This window comes from Entelurus aequoreus, linkage group LG16 (assembly GCF_033978785.1).
Source record: "Entelurus aequoreus isolate RoL-2023_Sb linkage group LG16, RoL_Eaeq_v1.1, whole genome shotgun sequence".
Classification (NCBI taxonomy): domain Eukaryota; kingdom Metazoa; phylum Chordata; class Actinopteri; order Syngnathiformes; family Syngnathidae; genus Entelurus; species Entelurus aequoreus.
The window spans coordinates 12,030,365-12,048,896 of record NC_084746.1 but is presented as its reverse complement, the minus strand read 5'-3'; the positions used below and the strand labels follow the sequence as shown (position 1 = coordinate 12,048,896).

Here is an 18,532-nt window from a genome sequence, read left to right as displayed (position 1 = left end):
GGACGCTTTAGTACCGTATTTTTCGGACTATAAGTCGCAGTTTTTTTTCATAGTTTGACTTATACTCAGGAGCGACTTATGTGTGAAATGATTAACACATTAGCGTAAAATATCAAATAATATTATTTATCTCATTCACGTAAGAGACTAGACGTATAAGATTTCATGGGATTTAGCGATTAGGAGTGACAGATTGTTTGGTAAACTTATAGCATGTTCTCTATGTTATAGTTATTTGAATGACTCTTACCATAATATGTTACGTTAACATACCAGGCACGTTCTCAGTTGGTTATTTATGCCTCATATAACGTACACTTATTCAGCCTGTTGTTCACTATTCTTTATTTATTTAAAATTGCCTTTCAAATGTCTATTCTTGGTGTTGGCTTTTATCAAATAAATGTTCCCAAAAAATGCCACTTATACTCCAGTGCGACTTATATATGTTTTTTTTCCTTCTTTATTATGCATTTTCGGCCGGAGCGACTTATAGTCCGAAAAATACGGTAAGTAAGAATTGTTTTAGTTGTATAGTAAAACTTACAAACGTTGCTTGGAGTGATGAATGAAGAATCCATTAGAGTAGAAACGCTATGGACGACTCAAAAGACAGAACGGCGCCTCTACTTCCGGTTCAGGGGCCGTATTTATCAAGTTTCTTAGAATTACTCCTAAGAAGTCTGCTAAGAGTTGACTTATGAGTAAAGAAATTATTCGCTGAAAGCTGCACTTAAAGGTTAGTTATCAAGCGTCTTACTCACACTTTCAGCGAAGTGTAGGACTGAATCTTAAGTGTCACACTCAGAGCTGAATTACGACATTACTATGTGCCGTAAACGGAATTTTAGGTGACGTCATTTCTGTGTCCATAGAAATGACCAATCACGGAAGGGAATCCCTTGTCTAAGAATAAAGAAATATCTTAAAAATATTTAAGTGGACAATGGGAGTGTATGTTTTGACAATAAACTACAAAATAATACAAAACAAACAATATTGGCAATGAATCAAAAATAAATGTTTCCTTTTCTTTCCAATTCATTATTTAGGCAACTAATTTGAAACTGGTGTGGGTGGCTCTATATATACTAGCCCACTGCAGCCACATGCAGAAATCAACATGGAATCGAAAAGAAAACCAAACTGGCGAGAGGAGGAGACACTGTTGCATTTTCCCAGTGGCGAGATATCGAAGCATTGTGATGACCTTTAGTTCTGCTGCGTGATGTTGCTGACGAGATGACGCCCCTTATTAAATCTATGACAAAAATAATACCCGCTCTGTCTAAACGATACCGTTTGATCAGCTGCTCGTCATCAAACAAAGCCAGGACATCCTTCCGCTCCCTGAACGTTCGCACACGTCTCTCTCTCCTCCGCTGGCAACTCCTAACCACTTAGGACACCTCTGAAGGTCTCTTAAATATCGTGGAGAGTAGGAGTGATTCTTAGACTTAAGAAAGTTGATAAATAGCTTTTATTCTTAAGTTTGAGAGTAGGACTAAATTTCGCAAATTCTCAGGACTTAAATGTAAAATGGCACTCTAAGACGCTTGATAAATACGGCCCCAGAGCTTTAAACAGCAGGAAACACCTGGGGCCGTATTTATCAAGCGTCTTAGAGTGCCATTTTACACTTAAGTCCTGAGAATTTGCGAAATTTAGTCCTACTCTCAAACTTAAAAATAAAAGCTATTTATCAACTTTCTTAAGTCTAAGAATCACTCCTACTCTCCACGATATTTAAGAGACCTTCAGAGGTGTCCTAAGTGGTTAGGAGTTGCCAGCGGGGGATGGCACTGAGGCGAGAGGGACGTGCGCGAACGTTCAGGGAGCGGAAGGATGTCCTGGCTTTGTTTGATGACGAGCAGCTGATCAAACGGTATCGTTTAGACAGAGCGGGTATTATTTTTGTCACAGATTTAATAATTTTCGATTCCTTGTTGATTTCTGCATGTGGCTGCAGTGGGCTAGTATATATAGAGCCACCCACACCAGTTTCATATTAGTTGCCTAATTAATGAATTGGAAAGAAAATGTTATGAGAGTAGCGTATGTGTGTGTGTGGCCCTTTAATAGGTGACAGCATGTGAGGTGAGTGATGTCAGTGAGTGTGTGGGCGAGAGAAGAGAGGGAGCGGTAGCGTGAGTGCGGGCGGGGACTAGTTTGTTTTGTATTATTTTGTAGTTTATTGTCAAAATATACACTCCCATTGTCCACTTAAATATTTCTAAGATATTTATTTATTCTTAGACAAGGGATTCCCTTCCATGATTGGTCATTTCTATGGACACAGAAATGACGTCACCTAAAATTCCGTTTACGGCACATAGTAATGTCGTAATTCAGCTCTGAGTGTGACACTTAAGATTCAGTCCTACACTTCGCTGAAAGTGTGAGTAAGACGCTTGATAACTAACTTTTAAGTGAAGCTTTCAGCGAAGAATTGCTTTACTCATAAGTCAACTCTTAGCAGACTTCTTAGGAGTTATTCTAAGAAGCTTGATAAATACGGCCCCTGAAGGCATTTACCCAGCAGCACCAGCAGGGAGTGAACTCGTCCAAAAGATGTCGCCATAACACAAACAAAAACACACCATTTAAGTGTCTTTGCATGTGTTTAATGAAAAATATTACTACTAAGAAAAATTCATTACCGGTAATTAGCCGTGACGTTTTATAAGCTGCGGGGTTCAAAGCGTAGGAAAAAAAGTAGCGTCTGTATAGTCCGGAATTTCTACTACACTACTGTATTTTAATGTTGGTCACTATTGTGGTACGTTCGAAAGCCAAGTCTTTTCTGCGGTGGCAAAGTTTGAGAACCATTGTAGTAGAGCAGGGGTGTCCAAAGTGCGGCCCGCAGCTAATTGTTTACCGGACCGCCACACATTCTGCAAAAATGGCAAAATTGATAATATTGCAAAAATGTAAAAAAACATTTTAAAAAAGTGGAATGAGGTGAAATCTAATGAGAAAAAGTTGCAATGTTGACACAAAGCTGCCATGCAGGCTGTTTTTTTTCTTTTGTCTTTGTTTATTTTTCTTTTTTTTGCCATTGCTAAAAAAAAAAAAAAAAAAAGACTAAAAATCTATGTTATAATGAATTATTACTTAAAAAAATATCACTTTAAAATGTTTTATGTGGAAAAAATATTGCATATATTGTGTGGTTGCCATAAAAGAGCATAAAACAAATAAAATAATAGTTCAAACGTAAAATCGACAGGTATATCTGAAGTTCATCTCGTAATTTAAGTGTTAAAAGTAAAAAAAAAACTATAAAAAATGTATCACTTTATGAGTGGAGGACCTTTTGGATCCCAAATATATTTAGTAGGATTTTATTTAACATTTCACTGTGATTACTCAAAATTATTAAAGAATTAAAATCAATGATGTCCTGCATAATTTATATTTTAGGGCTCTACTTACTAAATACTGCATATTTCAGTTTTACTATAAAAAACAAAGTTGTCTTTGACAGAAAAGGCATAAAACCTTTTTTTTTTTTTTTAACTTTATATCAACCTCAAGTAGATATAGAGATTTACTGTAAGCGTTAAATAAAAAATAATAATAATTTGACTTATTTTTTACATTTTAATGACTGAGACTCTTTATGGTCCCCGGGAGCCCTAAATGTTAAAAAAAAAATCCATATATTTTGTTAAAGGCCAGCTGAAATGAATTTTTTTTATTTAAACGGGGATAGCAGATCCATTCTATGTGTCATACTTGATCATTTCGCGATATTGCCATATTTTTGCTAAAAGGATTTAGTAGAGAACATCGACGATAAAGTTGGCAACTTTTGGTCGCTGATAAAAAAAAAGCCTTGCCTGTACCGGAAGTAGCGTGACGTCACAAGCTGGAGTGCTGCTCACATTTCCCTATTGTTTACACCAGCAGCGAGAGAGATTCGAACCGAGAAAGCGACGATTACCCCATTAATTTGAGCGAGGATGAAAGATTTGTGGATGAGGAAAGTGAGAGTGAAGGACTAGAGTGCAGTGCAGGACGTATCTTTTTTCGCTCTGACCGTAACTTAGGTACAAGGGTTCATTGGATTCCACACTTTCTCCTTTTTCTATTGTGGATCACGGATTTGTATTTTAAACCACCTCGGATACTATATCCTCTTGAAAATGAGAGTCGAGAACGCGAAATGGACATTCACAGTGACTTTTATCTCCACGACAATACATCGGTGAAGCTCTTTAGCTACTGAGCTAACGTGATAGCATCGTGCTTAAATGCAGATAGAAACAAAAGAAATAAACCCCTGACTGGAAGGATAGACAGAAAATCAACAATACTATTAAACCCTGGACATGTAAATACACGGTTAATGCTTTCCAGGCTGGCGAAGCTTAACAATGCTGTTGCTAACGACGCCATTGAAGCTAACTTAGCAACGGGACCTCACAGAGCTATGATAAAAACATTAGCGCTCCACCTACGCCAGCCTGTATTATCTTGTGTGATGACTGTATTATGATGATAGTATATATGATAGTATATATCTGTATCATGAATCAATTTAAGTGGACCCCGACTTAAACAAGTTGAAAAACTTATTCGGGTGTTACCATTTAGTGGTCAATTGTACGGAATATGTACTTCACTGTGCAACCTACTAATAAAAGTCTCAATCAATCAATCAAAGCCCTCATCTGCTCATCAACACCCGTGCTCACCTGCGTTCCAGCGATCGACGGCGCGACGAAGGACTTCACCCGATCATCCGCGCGGTCGGTGGCTAGCGTCGGCTAGCGCGTCTGCTATCCAAGTCAAAGTCCTCCTGGTTGTGTTGCTGCAGCCAGCCGCTAATACACCGATCCCACCTACAGCTTTCTTCTTTGCAGTCTTCATTGTTCATTAAACAAATTGCAAAAGATTCACCAACACAGATGTCCAGAATACTGTGGAATTATGAGATGAAAACAGAGCTTTTTTGTATTGGATTCAAAGGTGTACCAATACTTCCGTTTAACTAGTGACGTCACTCGCATACGTCATCATCCAAAGGCGTTTTCAACCGGAAGTTTAGCGGGAAATTTAAAATTGCACTTTATAAGTTAACCCGGCCGTATTGGCATGTGTTGCAATGTTAAGATTTCATCATTGATGTATAAACTACCGTAATTTCCGGACTATAAGCCGCACCTGACTATAAGCCGCACCAGCTAAATTTAGGGGAAAATACAGATTGCTCCATATATAAGCCGCACCCGACTTTAAGCCGCAGGGTTTTGATGTGTAATTAGCGTAGTATATAGGGGTTCCTGCTACCACGGAGGGGATTGTCGGGACAGAGATGACTTTTTGGGAAACGCAAAGCGTCCCATTTATTAACAATAAATCTTTCAATCATTCAATCAAACTTTCACATCTTTGACATGGCGAACAGCATTCGTGCAGAGTACAAATAATACAACGGTGCAAAGTAATACAAAGTGCTCGCCTGTACGTTATCAAAATAACCAGCCTACCGGTATATGAAAAGTCAGTCTTTAATCATTGTGTCATCGTCTTCCTCCTGCGTACTAAAACCACCGAAATCCTCTTCGTCGGTGTCGGAGAAGAACAGGCCGTATATAAGCCGCACCCTTGTATAAGCCGCAGGGACCAGAACGAGGGGAAAAAGTAGCGGCTTATAGTCCGGAAATTACGGTATCAGACTGCGTGGTCGGTAGTAGTGGCTTTCAGTAGGCCTTTAAGGTTTCAAAATGAAAAATATCAAAATGGCTCCCGCATGCTTAAATTTTTCAGTGTACGGCCCTCAGTGGAAAAAGTTTGGACACCCCTGTAGTAGAGGATCTGTGTGAGCGAGCAGCACGACTTCCCCTCTTTAAGATTTAAAAAAAACATTCTGAGCTAACCAGGCCTGTCATGACGTCGTTTAAGCACTCGAGTAGGGGCGCCAGGGGGGTACGGTCATTTTTTGGATAGTGGCAGGTATTTTTGGCAGTCATCTGCATAAAAATGAAAAGAAAAGCCACGCCATTGTTTGTATTGCACCGAGTAGGAGAATATAAAGGAAAATCAGTGTAATAATTCTCCACTCCGTGTTGATGAGCCCAATAAAAATGGACGCTAATGTTCATTATTGTGTTGAGCGGGAGGGTGTTTCTAATATTGTGTCCTTCTCATCTGGCTGAATAAGGGAAGTAAATTAGAAATGCACTCCACAATCCTAAAATTGGTTTATTTTGAGCAGGTTTACACAATATAGGAAGCTGTACTAAATATGCATAACATCAGTCTTTCAGTTGCAATAAGATAAGAAGAATGTTGTCTTGATTATTAGAAATAAGCCCATTTTATGTAATCAGATTGAGACACGGCATGCTGAAAGGGATCAAAGCTGATCTTTTCCTTGAGAGAGAAATACCTTTTTTTGCTTGCTGATTACAGATAAGCTGTAAGCTGTTTAAAGGCCGAGAGTGAATGAAGGTCACATGCATCCTTTATGAGCCGGTGTTATCGGAGCAGCGTCTTTCACATGTTTCAGCCTACACCAGGTCACTTAGTGACGTCTCTCGTCCTGACCTGTAAACGCAGACCACCATCACCTGGGAGGGAGACAAGCTGGTGTGCGTGCAGAAAGGGGAGATCGAAGGACGAGGCTGGAGCCACTGGGTGGACGGAGACGAGCTTCATCTGGTAAGAGCCCGCCGCCCCCCTGCCATGAATATTAATTGCACATTTGGACACTTTAATCCAAATCCTAAATGCCTGTCAGCACATATAACGTGAGATAAAAACGTGTTTATTGTGTGTTTTTTCATCGATAACTGTGCCCGTAGATCTATTAACATTTGCCACCCAGCTGTAATTCCCATTACCAGCACTTCAATAGATGCGTTGCATACCCCACTGTGGCGTGTAATGACGGCATTAGCATGTGAAAAGAATTTGTAAAGTAATGACCAATATCATTAGTCTCCCATTATCAGATTTCCCTCCATGTGATTACGGTTGTCAGCGCTTCAACAAAAAGCAATCAGCCTGGTTGTTTTGTTGAAGCCATGCCAGCTGATGTTATTATTGATGGAGACCACAGGTGACACCTTGCAGGCTGCTGGAGAAGAGCAACAGCGGCCTCTGCTGGTGCAAACTGATATTACAGCTGGTTAAGTACAATCACTGATGGGCAATAACAAGCTACATGTAGCTAAGTTGTAGCTTGGCTACTTTTTGAAACGATTAACTTTTACTTAAGCTACTTTTAGCGAGGTAGCTTACATCAAAGTTATAAAGAGAGAAAATGGACTGCGAATCAAGGCCCCCCAAAAATATGTAGAAAACCCAGAGAACATCCATACAGACGGAAAACATCCATGATGATTGGTTGGTGTTCCTATGATGAGTCACAATTGGCTAAGGTTAGGGAGAAACATTACGGACTGGCCAATCAGAGGCAAGATAAGGCGGGTCATTGAAACTAGGAAGCAAAATCATAACAGACACTCGTGTCACATGACCACGAGGAAGCCCGAGACAGAGGGACGCTTCAAGCTGACCACTCAACAAAAAAAAAAAGAATGTCAGGGGAAATCTCTCCTGCAGTATAAGTGTATAATTGTTGGTTGTCAAATGTTAAGGCGGTATTATTAAATAGGTGTATAATTGTTTGGTTGTCAAATGTTAAGGTGGTATTATTAAATAAGTGTTTAATTGTTTGGTTGTCAAATGTTAAGGTGGTATAATTAAATAGGTGTATAATTGTTTGTTGTCATATAATAAGGTGGTATTATTAAATAAGTGTATAATTGTTTGGTTGTCAAATGTTAAGGTGGTATTAAATAAGTGTATAATTGTTTTGTTGTCGAATGTTAAGGTGGTATTATTAAATAAGTGTACAATTGTTTGGTTGCCAAATGTTAAGGTGGTATTATTAAATAAGTGTCTAATTGTTTGTTGTCAAATGTTAAGGTGGTATTATTAAATAGGTGTATAATTGTTTGGTTGCCAAATGTTAAGGTGGTATTATTAAATAAGTGTCTAATTGTTTGTTGTCAAATGTTAAGGTGGTATTATTAAATAGGTGTATTATTGTTTGGTTGTCAAATGTTAAGATGGTATTATTAAATAAGTGTATAATTGTTTGGTTGTCGAATGTTAAGGTGGTATTATTAAATAAGTGTCTAATTGTTTGTTGTCAAATGTTAAGGTGGTATTATTAAATAAGTGTATAATTGTTTGGTTGTCGAATGTTAAGGTGGTATTATTAAATAAGTGTCTAATTGTTTGTTGTCAAATGTTAAGGTGGTATTATTAAATAAGTGTATAATTGTTTGGTTGTCGAATGTTAATGTGCTATTATTAAATAAGTGTATAATTGTTTGGTTGTCAAATGTTAAGGTGGTATTATTAAATGTGTGTATAATTGTTTGGTTGTCAAATGTTAAGGTGGTATTATTAAATAAGTGTATAATTGTTTGGTTGTCAAATATTAAGGTGGTATTATTAAATAAGTGTATAATTGTTTGGTTGTCAAATGTTAAGGTGGTATTATTAAATAAGTGTATAATTGGTTGTCAAATATTAAGGTGGTATTATTAAATAAGTGTATAATTGTTTGGTTGTCAAATGTTAAGGTGGTATTATTAAATAAGTATAATTGTTTGGTTGTCAACCATTAAGGTGGTATTATTAAATAAGTGTATAATTGTTTGGTTGTCAAATGTTAAGGTGGTATTATTAAATAGGTGTATAATTGTTTGGTTGTCAAATGTTAAGGTGGTATTAGTAAATAAGTGTATAATTGTTTGGTTGTCAAATGTTAAGGTGGTATTATTGAATAAGTGTATAATTGTTTTGTTGTCGAATGTTAAGGTAGTATTATTAAATAAGTGTATACTTGTTTTGTTGTCAAATGTTAAGGTGGTATTATTAAATAGGTGTATAATTGTTTGGTTGTCAAATGTTAAGGTGGTATTATTAAATAAGTGTATAATTGTTTGGTTGTCAAATGTTAAGGTGGTATTATTAAATAAGTGTATAATTGGTTGTCAAATATTAAGGTGGTATTATTAAATAAGTGTATAATTGTTTGGTTGTCAAATGTTAAGGTGGTATTATTAAATAAGTGTATAATTGGTTGTCAAATATTAAGGTGGTATTATTAAATAAGTGTATAATTGGTTGTCAAATATTAAGGTGGTATTATTAAATAAGTGTATAATTGTTTGGTTGTCAAATGTTAAGGTAGTATTATTAAATAAGTGTATAATTGTTTGGTTGTCAAATGTTAAGGTGGTATTATTACATAAGTGTATAATTGTTTTGTTGTCAAATGTTAAGGTGGTATTATTAAATAAGTGTATAATTGTTTTGTTGTCAATTGTTAAGGTGGTATTATTAAATAAGTGTATAATTGTTTTGTTGTCGAATGTTAAGGTGGTATTAATAAATAAGTGTATAATTGTTTTGTTGTCGAATGTTAAGGTGGTATTATTAAATAAGTGTATAATTGTTTGGTTGTCAAATGTTAAGGTGGTATTATTAAATAAGTGTATAATTGTTTGGTTGTCAAATGTTAAGGTGGTATTATTAAATAAGTGTATAATTGTTTGGTTGTCAAATGTTAAGGTGGTATTATTAAATAAGTATATAATTGTTTGGTTGTCAAATGTTAAGGTGGTATTAATAAATAAGTGTATAATTGTATTGTTGTCAAATGTTAAGGTGGTATTATTAAATAAGTATAATTGTTTTGTTGTCGAATGTTAAGGTGGTATTATTAAATAAGTATAATTGTTTTGTTGTCAAATGTTAAGGTGGTATTAATAAATAAGTGTATAATTGTTTGGTTGTCAAATGTTAAGGTGGTATTATTAAATAGGTGTATAATTGTTTGTTGTCATATAATAAGGTGGTATTATTAAATGAGTGTATAATTTTTTGGTTGTCAAATGTTAAGGTGGTATTAAATAAGTGCATAATTGTTTTGTTGTCGAATGTTAAGGTGGTATTATTAAATAAGTGTATAATTGTTTGGTTGTCAAATGTTAAGGTGGTATTAAATAAGTGTATAATTGTTTTGTTGTCGAATGTTAAGGTGGTATTATTAAATAAGTGTCTTATTGTTTGTTGTCAAATGTTAAGGTGGTATTATTAAATAGGTGTATAATTGTTTGGTTGCCAAATGTTAAGGTGGTATTATTAAATAAGTGTCTAATTGTTTGTTGTCAAATGTTAAGGTGGTATTATTAAATAAGTGTTTAATTGTTTGGTTGTCAAATGTTAAGGTGGTATTATTAAATAGGTGTATAATTGTTTGTTGTCATATAATAAGGTGGTATTATTAAATAAGTGTATAATTGTTTGGTTGTCAAATGTTAAGGTGGTATTATTAAATAAGTGTATAATTGTTTTGTTGTCAAATGTTAAGGTGGTATTATTAAATAAGTGTATAATTGTTTTGTTGTCAAATGTTAAGGTGGTATTATTAAATAAGTGTATAATTGTTTTGTTGTCAAATGTTAAGGTGGTATTATTAAATATGTGTACTATTGTTTTGTTGTCAAATGTTAAGGTGGTATTATTAAATATGTGTACTATTGTTTTGTTGTCAAATGTTAAGGTGGTATTAAATAAGTGTACAATTGTTTTGTTGTCAAATGTAAGTGTACTATTTTGTTGTCAAATGTTAAGGTGGTATTATTAAATAAGTGTACTATTTTGTTGTCAAATGTTAAGGTGGTATTATTAAATATGTATACTATTGTTTTGTTGTCAAATGTTAAGGTGGTATTATTAAATAAGTGTATAATTGTTTTGTTGTCAAATGTTAAGGTGGTATTATTAAATAAGTGTATAATTGTTTTGTTGTCAAATGTTAAGGTGGTATTATTAAATAAGTGTCTAATTGTTTGTTGTCAAATGTTAAGGTGGTATTATTAAATAAGTGTATAATTGTTTTGTTGTCAAATGTTAAGGTGGTATTATTAAATAAGTGTATAATTGTTTTGTTGTCAAATGTTAAGGTGGTATTATTAAATGAGAGTAAAATTGTTTTGTTGTTAAATGTTAAGGTGGTATTATTAAATAAGTGTATGATTGTTTTGTTGTCGAATGTTAAGGTAGTATTATTAAATAAGTGTATAATTGTTTGGTTGTCAAATGTTAAGGTGGTACTGTGGAACCAAAGAACCCCACACTGTGGGACCAAAGAACCCAACACTGTGGGACCAAAGAACCCCACACTGTGGAACCAAAGAACCCCATACTGTGGGACCAAAGAACCCCACACTGTGGAACCAAAGAACCCCATACTGTGGGACCAAAGAACCCCACACTGTGGAACCAAAGAACCCCATACTGTGGGACCAAAGAACCCCACACTGTGGGACCAAAGAACCCCACACTGTGGAACCAAAGAACCCCACACTGTGGGACCAAAGAACCCCACACTGTGGGACCAAAGAACCCCACACTGTGGGACCAAAGAACCCCACACTGTGGGACCAAAGAACCCCACACTGTCACACTGAGCTCACGTCAGGATGTCTTGCATGTTTTGCAGGAGCTGAGAGCTGCAGGGGTGGTCTCCAAGCAGGTCTTCAAGAAGACATAAAGTACCTCCTTGAGCCAAGCATCCGGTCCATTAGGTAGTTCTCCCTCACCTTAGGATCTCCATGAACCACACCTTCACTGCTTCCTCCATCAATGGCTGCCCTGCTGTGCGTCATGTCACAGCCCAGAAACACTGACTCTGGGGTGGGTTCTTGTTTGATGAGCACATGTGGATGCATTGAAGTGAGTCCACCAGGTCTATCTTAATAAATTAATTGCCTTTGACTGTAGTTGAGGGACGCCAGCGTTCAGGACCAAGACGTGTGTGTAAATATATGATATCCCTTCCAGTTCTTATTGGACTGTGACACTGATCAAACCAATCAATAAAAGAAAACAAACACGCCTCTTTCCAAGTGTATTTTTGTGAGGCTAAAGTAGCCGTAGAGCGGAAAAACAATCAATATAAGACAACACGCCTCTTTCCAAGTGTATTTTTGTGAGGCTAAAGTAGCCGTAGAGCGGAAAAACAATCAATAAAAGAAAACAAACACACCTCTTTCCAAGTGTATTTTTGTGAGGCTAAAGTAGCCGTAGAGCGGAAAAACAATCAATAAAAGAAAACAAACACGCTTCTTTCCAAGTGTATTTTTGTGAGGCTAAAGTAGCCGTAGAGCAGAAAAACAATAAAAGAAAACAAACACGCCTCTTTCCAAGTGTATTTTTGTGAGGCTAAAGTAGCCGTAGAGCAGAAAAACAATAAAAGAAAACAAACACGCCTCTTTCCAAGTATATTTTTGTGAGGCTAAAGTAGCCGTAGAGCAGAAAAACAATAAAAGAAAACAAACACGCCTCTTTCCAAGTATATTTTTGTGAGGCTAAAGTAGCCGTAGAGCAGAAAAACAATAAAAGAAAACAAACACGCCTCTTTCCAAGTATATTTTTGTGAGGCTAAAGTAGCCGTAGAGCAGAAAAACAATAAAAGAAAACAAACACGCCCCTTTCCAAGTGTATTTTTGTGAGGTTAAAGTAGCAGTAGAGTGGAAAAACAATAAAAGAAAAGAAAACAAACACGCCTCTTTCCAAGTGTATTTTTGTAAGGCTAAAGTAGCCGTCGAGCGGAAAAACAATCAATAAAAGAAAACAAACACGCCTCTTTCCAAGTGTATTTTTGTAAGGCTAAAGTAGCCGTAGAGCGGAAAAACAATCGATAAAAGAACACAAACACGCCTCTTTCCAACTGTATTTTTGTGAGGCTAAAGTAGCCGTAGAGTGGAAAAACAATCAATAAAAGAAAACAAACACACCTCTTTCCAAGTGTATTTTTGTGAGGCTAAAGTAGCCGTAGAGCGGAAAAACAATCAATAAAAGAAAACAAACACGCTTCTTTCCAAGTGTATTTTTGTGAGGCTAAAGTAGCCGTAGAGCAGAAAAACAATAAAAGAAAACAAACACGCCTCTTTCCAAGTATATTTTTGTGAGGCTATAAAGTAGCCGTAGAGCAGAAAAACAATAAAAGAAAACAAACACGCCTCTTTCCAAGTATATTTTTGTGAGGCTAAAGTAGCCGTAGAGCAGAAAAACAATAAAAGAAAACAAACACGCCTCTTTCCAAGTATATTTTTGTGAGGCTAAAGTAGCCGTAGAGCAGAAAAACAATAAAAGAAAACAAACACGCCCCTTTCCAAGTGTATTTTTGTGAGGTTAAAGTAGCAGTAGAGTGGAAAAACAATAAAAGAAAAGAAAACAAACACGCCTCTTTCCAAGTGTATTTTTGTAAGGCTAAAGTAGCCGTCGAGCGGAAAAACAATCAATAAAAGAAAACAAACACGCCTCTTTCCAAGTGTATTTTTGTAAGGCTAAAGTAGCCGTAGAGCGGAAAAACAATCAATAAAAGAAAACAAACACGCCTCTTTCCAAGTGTATTTTTGTAAGGCTAAAGTAGCCGTAGAGCGGAAAAACAATCGATAAAAGAACACAAACACGCCTCTTTCCAACTGTATTTTTGTGAGGCTAAAGTAGCCGTAGAGTGGAAAAACAATCAATAAAAGAAAACAAACACGCCTCTTTACCTACTCAGTGGCCTAGTGGTTAGAGTGTCCGCCCTGAAATCGGTAGGTTGTGAGTTCAAACCCCGGCCGAGTCACACCAAAGACTATAAAAATGGGACCCATTACCTCCCTGCTTGGCACTCAGCATCAAGGGTTGGAATTGGGGGTTAAATCACCAAAAATGATTTCCGGGCGCGGCACCGCTGCTGCCCACTGCTCCCCTCACCTCCCAGGGGGTGATCAAGGGGATGGGTCAAATGCAGACAACAAATTTCACCACACCTAGTGTGTGTGTGACAATCATTGGTACTTTAACGTGAACTTTCCAAGTGTATTTTTGTGAGGCTAAAGTAGCCGTAGAGCAGAAAATCAAGTTGACTTTATATGCTTATTTGTGCTTCATTGTGTCCATTAAACCATATCTAATTGTATTTGCAATCCGCAAATGGAATATTGATCACCCCCTGGGAGGTGAGGGGAGCAGAGAGCAGCAGCAGCAGTGGCCGCACCCGGGAATAATTTTTGGTGATTTAACCCCCATTTCCAACTCTTGATGCTGAGTGCCAAGCAGGGAGGTAATGGCTCCCATTTTTATAGTCTTTGGTATGACTCAACCGGGGTTTGAACTCACGACCTACCCATCTCAGGGCGGACACTCTAACCACTAGGCCACCGAGTACAGCAAGTGTTTGTTTTATTCTGGTTTGTTATTGTTAGTTTGTATGTTTAGCACCTAGCAATGCTACATGATGCTATAGTGCAGGGGTCACCAACCTTTTTGAAACCAAGAGCTACTTCTTGGGTACTGATTAATGCGAAGGGCTACCAGTTTGATACACACTTAAATAAATTGCCAGAAATAGCCAATTTGCTCAATTTACCTTTAACTCTATGTTATTATTAATAATTAATGATATTTATCTTTGTGGAAACACTGATCATCTTAATGATTTCTCACATTAAATATATATAGAAACAGATAAATATCAATATGCAACACTTTATTTTTATATTTTCTCTAAGTGCACATTTTTCAAATTGAACATTTTTAAATGATGACTTCTAAGACAGTCTCGTGAAATCACAATATCCCATTTTAACTAGCTAGCCACTAACATTTTTTAACAAATCATGAATTACTTTGCACCATGTTTGTACAAATAACTCATGTAAAATTTAAAAAAATAAAAAAATAATTTACGGAACATTATTAGTAATTTTTCCTGATTAAGATTCATTTTAGAATTTTGATGACATGTTTTAAATAGGTTAAAATCCAATCTGCACTTTGTTAGAATATATAACAAATTGGACCAAGCTATTTTTCTAGATTTTCCAGAACAAAAATTTTAAAAGAAATTCAAAAGACTTTGAAATAAGATTTAAATTTGATTCTACAGATTTTCTAGATTTGCCAGAATATTTTTTTTTAATTTTAATCATAATAAGTTTGAAGAAATATTTCACAAATATTCTTTGTCGAAAAAACAGAAGCTAAAATGAATAATTAAATTAAAATGTATTTATTATTCTTTACAATAAAACAAATAAATTTACTTGAACATTGATTTAAATTGTCAGGAAAGAAGAGGAAGGAATTTAAAAGGTAAAAAGGTATATGTGTTTAAAAATCCTAAAATCATTTTTAAGGTTGTATTTTTTCCTCTAAAATTGTCTTTCTGAAAGTTATAAGAAGCAAAGTAAAAAAATAAATGAATTTATTTAAACAAGTGAAGACCAAGTCTTTCAAATTTCTTGGATTTTCAAATTCTATTTGAGTTTTGTCTCTCTTAGAATTAAAAATGTCGAGCAAAGCGAGACCAGCTTGCTAGTTGTGGGGAGGCGGGGCCGGCGGACCGACGGCGCCCGCTCCAAGATGGCGGCGAGGAGGCGTGGACGAGCGAGCGGCAAGGCGGGGCGCGCTGGGAGCGACGCGGCAATCAGCATAAGGTGCGCGGAGCGCGCAGCTGTGGACAGTGCAATCACCCTCTCGGACCGTATAAAAGGGCGAGAGACTTGAACATCAAGGGAGGAGACGGAGAAAGACGGCGGACGGGAGGAAACCATCCTCTGCTGCCACGCAAACGACGGCGACGTGCTGCTGAAAAGCAGACGGCGGACGGGAGGAAACCATTCGTGTGCTCACGTGAGAAAAAAGGCAGCTGCTGAAAAGCACGCAAAAGACTGATTGAAATAATAAAGAAGTCTAAACCGTCTCACGACAATGTCTTCCCTGGATGGTCCTGAGAACCCGCATGACAGTTAGGACTGTCACACTAGTAAATAAATACCATTTCAAAAATAGAGGCAGCTCACTGGTAAGTGCTGCTATTTGAGCTATTTTTAGAACAGGCCAGTGGGCGACTCATCTGGTCCTTACGGGCTACCTGGTGCCCGCGGGCACCGCGTTGGTGACTCCTGTAATAAGGCCATGCCGAATAAGGCATTAATAAGTACTTAATAATGACTAGTTAAGAGCCAATATGTTACTAATTTGCATGTTAATAAGCAACTAATTAATGGTGAATATGTTCCCCATACTAAAGTGTTACCATGTTTTTTTACTGGTTCACAAAATGAAGCGTGCATGAACATCACCTTGTTCAAAGAACAAAACCAACACAGTGCATAAACTCACAACAAATGACACACCTGCAAATCAGTCTGACTTCTGCTGTTGCCGTATCCGTAATACGCCGATAGGGAGAAGTTTTTATTTACACGATGAGTCGGGTGTGTCTTGACCTCCGCCGAACCCCTGAGCCCGACTCACCGAACCCAGGTTAAGAACCACTGTTCTAGAGTCCAGCAGTGAAAACAGTCCTTGGTGGGGGTGGGAGGAGTCTTTGCAGATTTTCTGAGCCCTGGTCAGGCAGCGGCTTTTTGCAATCTCCTGGATAGGAGGAAGAGGAGTCCTGATGATCTGATATACTATATGTGTACCATGTCTAAGGGAGAATAATAATAGATAATCGTCCGATAATTTTTATATATATATATATATATATATATATATATATATATATATATATATTATATATATATATATATATATATATATATATATATATATATATATAAATTATCGGATGATTATCTATTATTATATATATATATCATATATATATATATATATATATACATGGTGGGGTAGAAATTATCGATTTTTAAATAAAAACAAATATATATACAGTATATATTTGTATAAACATATCAGGGAGAATAATAATATATAATCGTACAATTATATATATATATATATATATATATATATATATATATATATATATATATATATATATATATATATATATATATATATATAATATATATATATATATATATTTATTTTTTTTATTTTTTATTTATTTTTTTCAGTATAAATACATAATATCAAAAAATAATTTGTAACAAACGGAGATAGGCTCCACCGACCCCCCGCGACCCCAAAAAGGGACAAGCGGTAGAAAATAGATGGATAGATGGACATATAGTGACATGCACATATAGTGACATGCGACACGCACATAGTGACACGCACATAGTGACACGCACATAGTGACATGCACATATAGTGACATGCGACACGCACATAGTGACATGCACATATAGTGACATGCGACACGCACATAGTGACACGCACATAGTGACACGCACATAGTGACATGCACATATAGTGACATGCGACACGCACATAGTGACATGCACATATAGTGACATGCGACGCGCACATAGTGACATGCACATATAGTGACATGCGACACGCACATAGTGACATGCACATATAGTGACATGCGACGCGCACATAGTGACATGCACATATAGTGACATGCGACGCGCACATAGTGACATGCACATATAGTGACATGCGACGCGCACATAGTGACATGCACATATAGTGACATGCGACGCGCACATAGTGACATGCACATATAGTGACATGCGACGCGCACATAGTGACATGCACATATAGTGACATGCGACGCGCACATAGTGACATGCACATATAGTGACATGCGACGCGCACATAGTGACATGCACATATAGTGACATGCGACGCGCACATAGTGACATGCACATATAGTGACATGCGACGCGCACATAGTGACATGCACATATAGTGACATGCGACGCGCACATAGTGACATGCACATATAGTGACATGCGACGCGCACATAGTGACATGCACATATAGTGACATGCGACGCGCACATAGTGACATGCACATATAGTGACATGCGACGCGCACATAGTGACATGCACATATAGTGACATGCGACGCGCACATAGTGACATGCACATATAGTGACATGCGACGCGCACATAGTGACATGCACATATAGTGACATGCGACGCGCACATAGTGACATGCACATATAGTGACATGCGACGCGCACATAGTGACATGCACATATAGTGACATGCGACGCGCACATAGTGACATGCACATATAGTGACATGCGACGCGCACATAGTGACATGCACATATAGTGACATGCGACGCGCACATAGTGACATGCACATATAGTGACATGCGACGCGCACATAGTGACATGCACATATAGTGACATGCGACGCGCACATAGTGACATGCACATATAGTGACATGCGACGCGCACATAGTGACATGCACATATAGTGACATGCGACGCGCACATAGTGACATGCACATATAGTGACATGCGACGCGCACATAGTGACATGCACATATAGTGACATGCGACGCGCACATAGTGACATGCACATATAGTGACATGCGACGCGCACATAGTGACATGCACATATAGTGACATGCGACACGCACATAGTGACATGCACATATAGTGACATGCGACACGCACATAGTGACATGCACATATAGTGACATGCGACGCGCACATAGTGACATGCACATATAGTGACATGCGACGCGCACATAGTGACATGCACATATAGTGACATGCGACGCGCACATA

General features: G+C 37.1%; 2 protein-coding genes across 3 annotated transcripts in view; one reads left to right on the top strand and one right to left on the bottom strand.

The window, feature by feature from the left end:
• LOC133631448 (nicotinamide/nicotinic acid mononucleotide adenylyltransferase 3-like) overlaps nt 1-11,919 on the top strand; it is a 41,755-nt gene extending 29,836 nt beyond the window's left edge. The window contains exons 8-9 of the mRNA XM_062023649.1: nt 6,568-6,669; nt 11,537-11,919. Of these exons, the coding sequence (XP_061879633.1) occupies nt 6,568-6,669; nt 11,537-11,587 (153 nt within the window). The 3' untranslated portion in view covers nt 11,588-11,919. The remainder of the gene's footprint in view (nt 1-6,567; nt 6,670-11,536) is intronic.
• Nucleotides 1-18,532, bottom strand: part of clstn2a (calsyntenin 2a) — a 636,349-nt gene that overhangs the window by 600,180 nt on the left and 17,637 nt on the right. The gene's annotated exons all lie outside the window — the stretch shown is intronic.